General features: G+C 36.0%; 1 protein-coding gene across 1 annotated transcript in view; it reads right to left on the bottom strand.

The window, feature by feature from the left end:
• Nucleotides 1-14,271, bottom strand: part of SPATA1 (spermatogenesis associated 1) — a 47,264-nt gene that overhangs the window by 32,438 nt on the left and 555 nt on the right. The window contains exons 2-3 of the mRNA XM_025383265.1: nucleotides 4,838-5,008; nucleotides 414-520 (exon numbers count right to left, since the gene is read on the bottom strand). Coding sequence (XP_025239050.1) covers nucleotides 414-520; nucleotides 4,838-4,939 — 209 coding nt within the window. The 5' untranslated portion in view covers nucleotides 4,940-5,008. The remainder of the gene's footprint in view (nucleotides 1-413; nucleotides 521-4,837; nucleotides 5,009-14,271) is intronic.

Below are 14,271 nucleotides of genomic sequence, written 5' to 3'. Positions count from 1 at the left end.
TTTTTTTTTTTTTGGCAGAGTCTCACTCTGTTGCCCAGACCGGCGTGCAGTGGTGCAATCATGGCTCACTGCAGCCTTGACTTCTGGGCCTCAAAGCAATCCTCCCACTTTAGCCTCCTGAGTAGTTTAGCAGATTTTTAATTTTAGATAACTTCTCTCTTAATTCACTTTGTGTATGACCATAATAATACACAGGTTATATACTGTTTTCTAGGTGGTAGTATTATGGCCAAGTGAGCTATTCTTACAGAACTGATTTAATTGTTACATAGCACTACATATTGATAAATGGATCTATCACATGGACAAAATATTTTTCACTTATACTTTTTAAATTTCCAAAAAGCATTTTTCTCTGAAGAAAGAAAGATTCTTCTTTCAGGCATATTGTTACATGACTACACAATACTTGCCTTAGAAATCCAGCTGAAATGAATTTGTTAACAACTTCTGTTGAAATGGTATTTAGCTTATAGTTCCATGATCCTTCAGGGACATAAAAAACATGAAGTTCCACCAACTGAATAAATTGAGAAGAACACTAGTTAAAATACTTTTAAAGTAAAAAAAAAAAATCAACTGATGTTCTATAGAATTAAGTTTAATAAATACAACAGAAAAAAATGGAATACATACATCCCTCTGAACAAACAAAAAACAAAATGAACTAAAAATTTGTTCTTAAGTTGGCCACTTGGCATTTGGAGTACATTTTCCCTTGGCAACAATGTTATAGATGTGGCTATGAGATTATCTCAACATCTTTGGCATATGGTGTTTTTTCTGTGGTCTGCAGTAAGAATCCTAGGGCATCAAGACTAGTTTTCTTAACATCAACCTTTACCTCACCTCACTCCCCACCTACTCAGTTCCACTGGGGTGAACTTGTGGAATCTTTATCCTTTGTATATTTTCTCCCTATTACAGTTCTGATGATTGCTAGCCCTCAGCACCTGCAAAAGGTTTAATACTGTGGTTTGGGGAATGTACTTATTCCCCAGAATTCCAGGAAGAACCTGTTCCTGACCAAGGAGAAAGGAATGATTGTTCTTACATCAGGCATGTCTGTGTGTCTGTGCTTCTATGTAACTATCCACTTTTCCACTGATGTTTTGTTATGCCCTTGATTAGAATCCTTCTATTTAGAAAAATATTTATATAACCAAAACAGAAACAGAGCGATTGCAAATATAGTCTTATCTCTTAATCAAATGAAGTTTGATACTCCCTGCATATTAAAAGTCAAAGCATTTAAATGAATATTCTTGAATGCAATATTAAATATCTGAGAAACCTTTAAAAGTTTGAATATGGCCTACTGTTAATATTAGTAATTTCATAGGAGATAAAAATGGTTCCTGAGCATAAGCTTTTCTTCAAGTTGTTTTTATAAATCAAGAAAATTACTTCTATGCTTTTGATGATGAAATATTAAAAATTTAAAATGTTTGTATAGATCTGATAGTGAAGTTTTCTGTATGTTGCATTTTGAACACTAGAGCACTTAAAAGATTATCCCCTTGCTATACTATTGAATATTTGCAAAACCTTAAGAAATTTGAAGTAAATATGAACTTATCTTTATATAAATATATTAATATTTTACAGGGGGAAACTCTCTCTTGAACTAAATATTTATATACATGTTTCTTAAAAAATACATTTTAATGTTTTTTTCCAGAACAATAAAGTAGTTGAAAAAACATTAAAAAATTTTAAAGTACATATTAAATCTGACAATATTATTTTAAGGTTAAATATTCTATTTACACTGTCACCCTGATTTATTATAATCTTACTTTCCTGGCTTTAATGGAAGCTGCTTATCAATAATATTTTCATTAAAACCATTAGCTATTTTAAAAATACATTACAAGGTATATATATACACACACATATATATATGGGGGCACATACTTTTTCTTTTGCCCCAGGTTTCAAAATGATTAGGGATGGCACTGTTGGATTCTGTCTCTTATTTAAAATATTGGTATCTTGTTCATCATGGATTTTTTTGCATTAATTTTACTAAAACAATTTTTTGGTAGCCCCTTAAATTTTTCATCTATGGCAAGTACCTCATTTGCCTCAGACTAGTCCTGGTTTTGTGAGAACTATAGCCAATAAACAATAAATACTGACTTCTAAGAAGTAAAATTTAAAAAAATTTTTTTAAAATTAAAAAACAATAAACAAAACACTAATAGATAATATAGATATTATAAAGTGGTAGCTACTAGGGAAAAATAAGTAGGGTGGGGTAAAGAAGAATGGGAAGATATGGAATGGAGAAGTTTTCAGTTTTAAATATTCAGGGTAGGTCTCATGGAAGAGGTGAGATTGGAGTAAAGACCTAAGGGAAAAGAAGGAATTAGCCAAGTGAAGATCTAGAGGGAAAGAGTTTCAGAAAGAGATAAAATAAAGGTATTAAGGTGAGAGCATATCAGTATGATTGAAGCAGAGAGAGTAGGGGAGAGAGTAGTAGAAGATAAGTTCAGAAAAATAAGGAGGTAGAGGGGAAACATATAGCGCCTTCTGAGCCATTTTCACCTATAAAATGGGAAGCTAATGCATGGTTTTAAGAGAAACATTAAGATCTGACATATATTTTTATTTTATAGGAAAAATTTTAAACATACATATAAATAGAGTAATTCTCTCTCTCCGAATAAAATATTCAGAGTAAATCGGACATCGCGACACTATATCCCTAAATTATTTGGTATCCATATTCTAAAAATAAGGACCTCTGTAACATAATCACAGTTTCATTTTCACATCTAAAAAATTAAAATTCCTTAATGTCAATTAATATCCAGTCCATATTTAAATTTTCCCAATTGTCCTCGAAATATTTTCTTAACCTGGAATTCAAACAAGGATCACACAATGCATTTGGTTGTTACGTCTTTTAAAACTTTCATCTTGAAGAGCTCCCAAACCTATTTTTTGCTTTTTATTTTTAACATGGCATTGACTTTTTAAAAGATACTGAGCCAGTTGTCTTACAGAATGTTCTACATTCTGAATATACTTTATTATCTCTAAGGTGTCATTTAACTTGTTTCTCCAACCTCTCTTATCTCCTGTAAACAGTTAACTATCCAGCCTTCAAGTGACACAGGGGCAATAATATTTTATAAGTGGTGTCCTGTATTTTATATTGCATTATATCAGGATATACATAATGTTTTACTTAATTGGTTGAGTGATAGGGATCATAGCTAGAACAGACTATAAGAGGCAAGAAAAGGGAACTTGTTATGAAGCTACTGGAATAATTAGAGTGTGAGACAATGGTGACTCATGTGCTAGCAGTAAAGGTTATTAAAAAGCAGTCAGATTTTGTATGTATTTAAAAGTTAGAGTCAATCAATTGGAAGTGGAGTTTAAGAGTCAAGTAGAAGAGTCAGAGTCAATCTACTGGAAGTGGAGTTTGAAAGAAGAGTCAAGTAGAAGACTCAAGTATGCAAGAAGAATCAAGTATGACTCCAAGGCATTTGGCCTCAGATACTGAAAGGATAGATCTGACCTTTCAGTATCTGAAATGGCAAAAGTCATGGGTAGTGCAAGTTTTAGGGAAGGGAAAAAAATCCAGTTTCAGACATAGTAAGATGAGATATCTATTGGCCATCCAAGTGGAGATGTCAGTTAGTCAGTTGAATATAGGCCTATGTGAATCTGGAATTTGGGAAAGAGGACTGAGATAAGGCTATAAATTTGGAAATTCTTGGCATAAACTTGGTATTTAAATCTATTAGACTAGATGAGATCACCAAGGAATGAGTGTAGGCAGAGAAGAGAACAAAGAGCTGAACCCTGATGTATTCCAAAATTAAGAGGTCAGTAAGAAGATGAAGGCCCAGTAAAGATGACTGAGAATGAACAACCAGGGAGGTAAGAAGAAAACAAACATAAAAGAGCTGAACCCTGATGTATTCACAAATTAAGAGGTCAGGAAGAAGATGAAGGCCCAGTAAAGATGACTGAGATTGAACAACCAGGGAGGTAAGAAGAAAACAAACATAATATGTATGCTAGAAGCCTAGTGAAGCCTATGTCAAGGAAGAGAAAGTGATTAATGGTGTCAGCTATTGTGCACATATAGATCAAGAATGTTTAGGATAAGAATTAACCAACAGATTTAGTAATGAAAGGGTGAATTTAATAAGAACAGTTTTGGTGGAATAATTGAGATGAAATCTTGATTGCACTTGGTTTAAGAGAAAATAGAGAGAAGGTATTGGGGGTCTGAGATGGTATGACATACTTGTTCAGAAGAGTGAAAGAGTGAATTAATGAGTCGCAGACAGCAAGACTGCCCACCAGAAAAGACTCCATTTGAAATTCATGGTCATGAATTTAAAGTGAGAATGGTACTTATGATGGTATACATTTTTTTTGTCTAGCCATGTTCAGCTGCTCAGGTGTAGGTACAGAACAGGTGGAGAAATGCATTAACCATGTTTGTTGTTTTGCCAAGCAGCACAATGAAGTGACAGAGGGGCAAGGAGTCAAAAGTATGTGCAAAGGAGTGATCATGACTGCTCTATGGAACTTAAGCTAGATATGGAGGGTACCACCTTCAATCATACAATTGAGAAATAGTAAAAAAGGTGATAGAATCAATGCATTGGGGATCTCAATATGGTTGGGGTAGAGGAAGTGAGCTAGCGACACGAGAAGTGTAACCAGGCAATGGGATATATGAAGTTGGCATCATGGTGGAGTCAATATCTAATACTTTATATAATTTATGTTTTTGCTTTTATAAAACTTTTCAAAAACAATGATAAGCAGGTCTTTCTTATATTTTAGTATAAAAAGATTTTCTTACCTCTGATGAGGAAGGTCGACTTGGATTGAGCGACATATTTACTAATGTCTGAATGGGATAATTATCAATTTGAATTTTGTTTCTTTTTTTATCTTTCTTCATTTAAGTAGTATTAAATAAAAATTGTAATAGTTTTTTGGCTTAAGATAGCATTCCACTCATTTCTGGTCTCTGATTTGTTCAAGAAATAAAAAGGAAAACACAAAAACATTAAATAAACTAAAAATGAAAACTTAGAAATACATATAATCTTTATTATTCTAACTCAAAAGGACATATTAATAGTAAGTAGGACTGTGCAATGAAATGAGTATAAATCTATACAACTAAGTAACGTGACAAATTACACTATAATGGACTTGTGACCAGGACATACTTTACTATTCTAAATAATTCATCTTTTCTTGGTCAAAAATTAAGGTTAAATAGATAGCATTTTACATGAAGTAGAAATACACATTTGGAAGTAGAAAGACAGAATTTATGATACTTGGTTAGGATCAATGACAAATTCTAAGCATGCCTAAAGTTTTAATTAGCCTCTGGGCTAGTTAAAATGGCTATAGAATGATGAAAACTGTTTTACCATATACATTTCTTCCTGGGTTTTGATGCCTCAATAATAAAAAACATGAACAATCATTCCAGGTAAAAATGCCAGTCTTTAAATATATCAGGCTTCATTTGTGTATTATTCCCTGTGTTTTTCCTCAGGATTTATGGCAGTTTACAAGAATATGATACAATTAAAAATATATAATGTATATAAGAAAAAATAAAAAATAAGGTAGCTGAATTATTACTCTAAAAGGAATTATCAAAGCAGGATAATCCTTAAGGATACACTAATCATATCAACACAAGAGCTGAAGCTTTTCTAGATTTCAAAGCATTGCTCTTCCTCGATTTATGTTAAAATAAGGATTTATCTCCAACAAAACTTAAAATTCCTCTGATCTGGTACTGATCGTAGCTCTACAAAACCCTAACAAGTACCACTAATTGTTTTAATGGTATCAAAATTAAAAGATTATCTCCTGAAATATAGCATCTCCTTAAATTAGTTTTACATATTACTTTCCATATTTCTTATAATAATTAAAACTTAGAATGTGATTTATCATTTTGACCATGTCAAACGCTATTTTAAGTACACATTAGTACTTTAAGAAAGTATTTATATATCTGTACAAAAACTCTGTATGCCACTGTATTAATATTAGCCTCTATTATGAACCTAAGTGAAAGATGACTCAGATACATATATGGTCACTTCATTATTAGATAATAATTAGTTAATAATCTATAATAATTATAGCATAAGGACATTCATTGATTCATTGGTATGCAAGTTAGTAGGCTAAAATTTTTAATTTGTTACATATTAAATTTTGATATTTTAATTCAGAACAATTTTTTTTTTCTTTTTTTTTGAGACAGAGTCTTCCTGTGTCACCCAGGCTGGAGTGCAGTGGCTCACTCTTGGCTCACTGCAGCCTCTGCCTCCCAGGTTCAAGTGATTCTCCTGCCTTAGCCTCCCAAGTAGCTGAGATGACAGTCGTGTGCCACCACTTCCAGTTAATTTTTGTATTTTTAATAGAGACAGGTTTTCACCATGTTGGCCAGGCAGGTCTCAAACTCCTGACCTCAAGTGATCTGCCCGTCTCGGTCTCCGGAAGTGCTGGGATTACGGGCATGAGCCACCAATGTGCCCATCCCAGAACAAATTTTTAATTAAACAAACTCAAGATAGATCAGTCAAGACCTGCTTTATTGTTGTCCTGAGGTAAACCTATACAGGACCCCACTATACAGGTTGAGTATCCGTAATTTTAAAATCTGAAATCTGGAATGCTCAAAAATCTGAAACTTTTTGAATGCTGACATGATGCTCCAAAGAAATGCTCATTGGAGCATTTTGGATTTTGGATTAGGATTGTTTAACCGATATAATGCAAATACCGCAAAATTTGAAAAAATCTGAAATCTGAAACATTTCTGACACCAAACGTTTTGGATAAGGGATACTCAACCTATAGTATCCCTTCTAAAGTAATGGCAAAGAAGCCATGTTTGGGATTTTAAGAACTCCCTTTATCATTTCTGATGCGACCAATGCTGGAGACCAAATCCTGGGCTGACCAGAAACAAACAAAATGTTCTGATGTAAAAAGATGAGCCCTTGGGAATTAGACCTGGGAAAAGAGCTCAAGATTCAAGCGTTAGTAGACATTATTAACAAGAATATAGAAAAGAGAGCCGGGTGCCGTGGCTCATGCCTATAATCCCAGCACTTTGGGAGGCCGAGAGGGGCGGATTGCCTGTGATCAGGAGTTTGAGACCAGTCTGGCCAACATGGTGAAACCCCGTCTCTACTAAAAATACAAAAAAAAAAAAAAAAATTAGCTGGGTGTGGTGGCATGCGCCTGTAATCCCACCTACTCCAGAGGCTGAGGCAGGGGAATTGCTTGAACCAGGGGAGGTTGCAGTGAGCCAAGATCGTGCTATTGCACTCTAACCTGGGGGACAGAGTGACTCCATCTCAAAAAAAAAAAAAAGAATACAGAAAAGTCATGAGGCAGTATCATAGCATCATAGCCATGAGGCAAGCCTATGTTACGGGAAAGCTATACTTATCTATAAAGAGATAAAAAAAGATAAAGCATAGAAAAAATGACTAAGTTAACTGGTAGTGAGAAGCAAACTGAGGAAGTAACATAGCTGATTCATGTTTATAACTAAGCACTAGAGAGGAATCAAGAAGTCTTGGGGCTGAAGTATCTAGCCTTGGATCTACTTCCAGTTTGGCTTATTAGCGTGACAGTTTCTGTTTTGGGATTTACAAGGGATATGTGCCTCCACTGCTGCTCTACGTTGATCTTTACCATAATCTCCTCAGTGCTTGTGCTAACTTGAGTAAGCCTTTGCTATTGAAACTACGAGAGGCTAATTAAAACTTGACTGGCGCGGTGGCTCACGCCTGTAATCCCAGTACTTTGGGAGGCCGAGGCAGGCAGATCACCTGTGGTCGGGAATTCGAGACCAGCCTGACCAACATGGAGAAACCCCATCTCTACTAAAAATACAAAATTAGCTGAGCGTGGTGGTGCATGTCTGTAATCTCAGCTACTCCAGAGACTGAGGCAGGAGAATCGCTTGAACCCGGGAGACAGAGGTTGCGTGAGCCGAGATTGCACCATTGCACTCTAGCCTGGGCAACAAGAGCGAAACTCTGTAACAAAAAACAAAACAAAAAAAACTTTAGGCATGCTTAGAATTTGTAGTTGATCCTAACCAAATCATATACTAAATCCTAACATATAATATGTGGGATTTTCACATTTTTTACCTGTTACTAATTAGCTAATGAACAAAACGATGCCAACAATTCAAATGAAAGGAGACTGATATCTCAATAACCAAAAATAAAGTGACTATTAAGTTCCTGTCTAATCTTTCATTTACTGCATAATTTTGCTTTACAACTCTACTGCCAGGAATGGAAAATCAATTTTATCTTGCATGCTAATTCCCATCAACTGGTACTGACTATCTAGAAGTGAATTACTAAGTAGGATCCCAAGGCTACATCTCAGTAGGAAATAGTATAGAATCGAATTACCACAGTCAACTATGGGTTTGAGAAGGAGTAACTCTTGGTGGATGTATAACCTATCTGCCATCTCTGATCTAGTCCCTCCTTTCAAAATATCTACCCATCATGTTTTCTCTGCACTTTTCCAAAATGATTTTCAGTGTCAGTAGCAGAGCTGAAAATCAAGCTTAAGAACTTCTGATACTTATTCAGTTTCTAGAAATAAGGATTCTAGTAATTTTTATTTCCTGTTTGATTTGATAATACGGCATACAAAGATTGCTCGATGTACTTTAGAAAATCCTAAATGCTGACATGGGCTATGTTTAAATATATCAATAAAGTAGAATCTCACACAAGGTAATCAGATTGATTGGGAGCCAGAAAAGCAGATTTCTGGTCCCTTATAACCTATAAAACCAAGTGTCAGTTGCTTAGTGGTAAGTGACTTGAACTCTTCAAAATCCTTTGCAGCTCTAAAATGTTTTGATTACTTGATTGCTCAGGGAATGCAACAAGTGAAAGGGAAACTTACATTCTGGAATAAAAAAATCAGAATACAGTTAACTTTATGACAGATGATGGGAGTATTTTTTCACATAATTCCTGATTCTTAAATCACCAAGGCATGAAGTCTATCTGATCAGGATAGATTCCGGTTATGTATATGTCTTGGGAGTTCTGCTTTATTTGGTTCCTGGTTAAGCTGTAAATAAAATTCTAATCAATTTAAAGAGTAACCTGTCTTAGGTAAATAGATTAAAATGCCTGAAATGAGGCCGGGTGCGGTCGCTCACGCCTATAATCCCAGCACTTTGGGAGGCTGACGCGGGTGGATCACCTGAGGTCAGGAGTTTGAGACCAGCCTGACCCACATGGTGAACTCCGTCTCTGGTAAAAACACAAAATTAGTCGGGCATAGTGGCGCATGCCTGTAATCCCAGCTACTGGGGAGGCTGAGGTAGGAAACTTGCTTGAACCCAGGAGGCAGAGGTTGCGGTGAGCTGAGATCACGCCATTGCACTCTAGCCTGGGCAACAACAGCAAAACTCCATCTCAAAAAAAAGAAAAAAGAAAAAAAGCCTGAAATGCCTGAGGGCACTCCAGAATCCACAAGCATTTATAGTAGTTAGACTTGTGGAACCAATTGAGGAATGAGGTTTGTTTTCTAGACATGTCCTAATGTAGACAAAATGGCATACTTGTCTTGATTTGAAACCTTCTCAGGATATATAAGGACATTTTAGAGTGGGGGAGGGTCTCCCAGAGAGTAACAGAATGATATAGGGTTAGAATCTATGTTGGAAAAGGAATTATAGAGTTAGGTTTCTTTTACTTTGTAATTTTTGTGGGCATGTAGTAGGTGTATATATTTATGGGTACATGAAATATTTTGATACAGGCATACAACGTGTGAAAATCACATCAGGGTAAATAGGGTATCCATGACCTCAAGCATTTATCCTTTCTTTGTGTTACAAAAAATCAAATTATACTCTTATTTTAAAATGTTTAATTATTGTTGACTATAATCACCCTTTTGTGCTATCAAATACTAGATTTTATTCACTTTATCTAACTTAATATTTCTGTACCCATTAACCATCCCCAGTTCCCACCCTACTACTCTTCCCAGCCTCTGGTAACCATCATTCTACTATCTCCATGACTTCAATTGTTTTATTTTTTACTGCCAAATAAGTGAGAACATGTGAAGTTTGTGTTTCTGCACCTGGTTTTTTCACTTAACATAATGACTTCCAGTTCTATCCATGTGGTTGCAAATGAGATAATCTCATTCTTTTTTATGGCAGAATGGTACTCCATTGTTTATTTGTACCACATTTTGTTTACTCATTCATCTGTTGATAGACGCTTAGGCTGCTTTTAAATCTTGGCTATTGTGAATAGTGCTGCAGTAAACAAGGGAGTGCAGATACCTCAATATACTGGTTTCTTTTCTTTTGGGTCTATAGCTAGCGGTGGGATTCCTGGGACATACTGAAGCTCTATTTTTAGTTTTTTTGAGAAACCTTCAAGTTAGTCTCCATAGTGGTGGTACTACTTTACATTCTCACCAACAGTGTACAAGGGTTCCCTTTTCTCCACATCCTCACCAGCATTTGTTATTGTCTATCTTTTGCTTAAAAGCCACTTTGAGGAGAGATGATATCTCATCGTAGTTTTGATTTGCATTTCTCCTGATGATCAGTGATGTTGGAACACCTTTTCATATACCTGTTTGCCATTTTTAAGTCTTCTTTTGAAAAGTGTTTATTCAGCATTTTTGCCTATTTTTAAAGCGGATTATTAGATTTTTTTTCCTATATAGTTGAGCTCCTTATATATTCTGGTTATAAATCCTTTAGCAGATGAATAGTTTGCAAATATTTCTTCCCATTCTGTGACTTATCTCTTCACTTTGCTGATTGTTTCCTTTGTAGTTCAGGTTTTCATTTTTATTTTTTATTTTTTTGAGACAGGGCTTCTCTGTTGCCCATGCTGGAATGCAGCGGCATGATCACAGCTCACTGCAGCCTTGACCTCTGTGGGTCACCAAGTAGCTGGGATCACAGGTACATGCCACCATGCCCAGCTACTTTTTGTATTTTTGTAAAGATGGGGTTTTGGCTTTGCCATGTTGCCCAGGCTGTTATCAAACTCCTGGGTTCAAGCAATCCACCTGTTTCGGCCTCTCAAAGTGCTGGGATTACAAGCGTAAGCCACCATGCCTGGTCCTGTGCAGGTTTTTAACTTGATGTAATCCCATTTGTTCATTTTTGCTTTGGTTGCCTGTGCTTGTAGGGCATTATTCAAAAAATCTTTACCCAATCCAATGTACTGGAAAGTTTCTCCAATGTTTTCTTTTCCCTTTTTGAGAGCTGGAGTCTCACTCTGTCACCCAGGCTGGAGTGCAATGGCATGATCTCAGCTTACTGCAATCTCCGCCTACCGGACTCTCTTGCCTCAGCTTCCCAAGTAGCTGCGACTACAGGTGTGCGCCACTATGCCCAGCTAATTTTTGTATTCTTAGTAGAGACAAGGTTTCACTACATGTTGGTCAGGCTGGCCTGAAACTCCTGACCTCAGGTGATCCACCCGCCTCGGCCTCCCAAAGTGCTGGGATTACAGGTGTGAGCCACCATGCCCCACCCCCAATGTTTTCTTATAGTAGTTTCATAGTTTGAGGTCTTAGATTTAAGTCTTTAACCCATTTTGATTTGATTTTGGTATATGAGGAGAGAGATCCAGTTTCATTCTTCTAATATGGATATTCAGTTTTCCCAGCACCATTTATTGAAGGGACTGTCCTTTCTCCAATGTATGTTCTTGGCACCTTTGTAAAAAACGAGTTCACTGCAGGTGAATGAATTTGTTTCTGGGTTCTCTAGTCTGTTCTACTGGTCTGTGTGTCTGTTTTTATGCCAGTTACCATGCTGTTTTGGTTACTATAGCTCTGTTGCATAATTTGAGGTCAGGTAACATGATTCCTCCATTTTTATTTTTTGCTCAGGGTAACTTTGGTGACTCTGGGTCTTTTATGGTTCTGTGTAAGTTTTAGGATTTTTAAAAATACTTCTGCGAAGAATGTCATGGGTATTTTGATAGAGATTGCATTGAATCTGCAGATTGCTTTGGGTATTAGAGACATTTTAACTATACTGAATCTTCCAATAATGAACATGGAGTATTTATGGTTTTCATTGTAGAGATCTTTAACTTCCTTGGTTAATTCCTAAGTATTTTATTTGCAGCTACTGTATATATTTTCTTCTCCAAACTTCAATTTCCTTAGCCATTATAAAAACAGTATAAGCTCATTCTTTGAGAAAGAAGTCAGAATTGTGAAATTCCCCTTTGAAGAGATTCAGTTTTTAGTTAAACTACACAGTAAGGCACGTGAATCTTATTTATTCAAATTCTGAATTTAGACCTAGTGAACTAAAGAACTTAGGGTATTAATTGAATAAGGTGAAGATCTCAGGTAAATTTAAATTGACAGTGCTCTGCTGACAAAACATAAAGTGACAGATTACTTGGTTGTCTTTTCTTGCCATTTATTGCTACAAGAATCCTCTTGGTGACAAATTGTTTTTACAACAGGCCAGTCTTCAACCAACTGAAGGGTGAGCATCTATGTCTGTACAGTTGGAAACATGTTTGAAATGTTTTAGATCATTGTGGAAGGTCAAAGGACATTTCCTAAACAAAAATTTAAGAGATACAGATAGTTCATAAACTATATTTACTGGTAATCACTTCAGATGCAACGGAACTTAAAGTTATCTCAATGGTTTCTTTTTTTCTTTTTTTTTTTTTTTGAGATGGAGTCTCGCCCTGTCCCCAGGCTGGAGTGCAGTGGTGCCATCTCGGCTCACTGCAACCTCTGCCTCCCAGGTTCAAGTGATTCTCCTGCATCAAGCCTCCTGGGTAGCTGGGACTACAGGCGTGTGTCACCACGCCCGGCTAATTTTAGTATTTTTTAGTAGAGACGAGGTTTCACCACGTTGGCCAGAATGGTCTCAATCTCCACCTTGTGATCCGCCTGCCTGGGCCTACTAAAGTGCTGGGATTACAGGCGTGAGCCACTGCACCCGGCCTCAATGGTTTTTTTTTCTTTTGTATCCTAAATAGAATCTTTAAACACACGCTACAAACAATAATATCTAGTGTTTGAGAGAGCAGTCCAGTCTGCGGTTTCCCAATGCAGCAGTTAATAAAAAAGCAATAAATTTTTTTTTTTCTGAAACTGTTTCGGCCTAAAACACTGTTTATTCCTCAACAGTCTCCCTCACAGAAGTAATTATTGGACCATATATTCCCTAAAATCTCTTCCAGCATTAACATTCCGCAGTTCTAAGAGTTCAGTGATACATTTTACAAGTACTGTAAAATAGATCATTCTTTAATAAAGATACTTGTGTTTAATCTTACAAACCTGTAAAGTGTGAATGACGTTTTAGCATTACACAGTCAACAAAGCACCAAAGGTAAAATAATTATAATCCCTTTTGGGAAAAGACAATATTTATTGAGATAGCTTTCATATTCTTTTTATATATAATGTCATTTCATTCTGAAAAACAACTCTACGAAGCTTTATAATTTATTTTGAAATAAGGAAATAAAGCCTCAGTAATTTAAGTAGCTTGCCCAAGAATACCATAAGTAGCAGAGCCAGAATTCAAACCCTGGTTTTAACCCCAATCATTAATTACATCCGTACGAATTAAGAAAGATGCTAAACTTACGATGTACATTTTTGCGAACTGATATAAACTGTTGAGCAAGTAATTTAGATTTTGTTGACCAGCGCAATTACACATGCTTCGCTAATAAAAAATTTGAAATCCATTAATGATGAAATTATTCACATTAATGGAAAACATCAGCGCATTCGGAGACTGACTACCCCAAAAGAAATAGGAAACATCTGCCCTTAGTGCTGTGACATCACACACACATTTCCATGGATGAAAGAAAGACATACTGACTGGCTGGCTGAGCCTATTTTGTTTGGGTAGATTCTACCCTCTCTCCTAAAAACTCCTTTGGGACTCAATTTCAAGCAAGAGGTAATAAATTACAACGGAAATACTAAAAAACAAACTTTCCGGAAACACCAAAACAAGTTTTATTTTAAAAAGTACAATAAGTGTTAATTCTCCAGAGTAAATGGGTAACAGAGTAGACAGGTGTAATCTTCAGCCAGCACCTTGGCTTCTTCACAATCTCCTTCAGAAAAACCGATTCAAGAGCTAAGAAGCCAGTCAAGTCAAACCTCGAGAAGGTCCTTTCTCCAGCGAATCAGCGCCCCTGTTCCCCGCCCGCCCGGCTC

Source organism: Theropithecus gelada, chromosome 1 (genome assembly GCF_003255815.1).
Source record: "Theropithecus gelada isolate Dixy chromosome 1, Tgel_1.0, whole genome shotgun sequence".
NCBI classification, from domain to species: domain Eukaryota; kingdom Metazoa; phylum Chordata; class Mammalia; order Primates; family Cercopithecidae; genus Theropithecus; species Theropithecus gelada.
The sequence above is the reverse complement of the archived record's forward strand: the minus strand, read 5'-3'. Positions and strand labels throughout refer to the sequence as shown.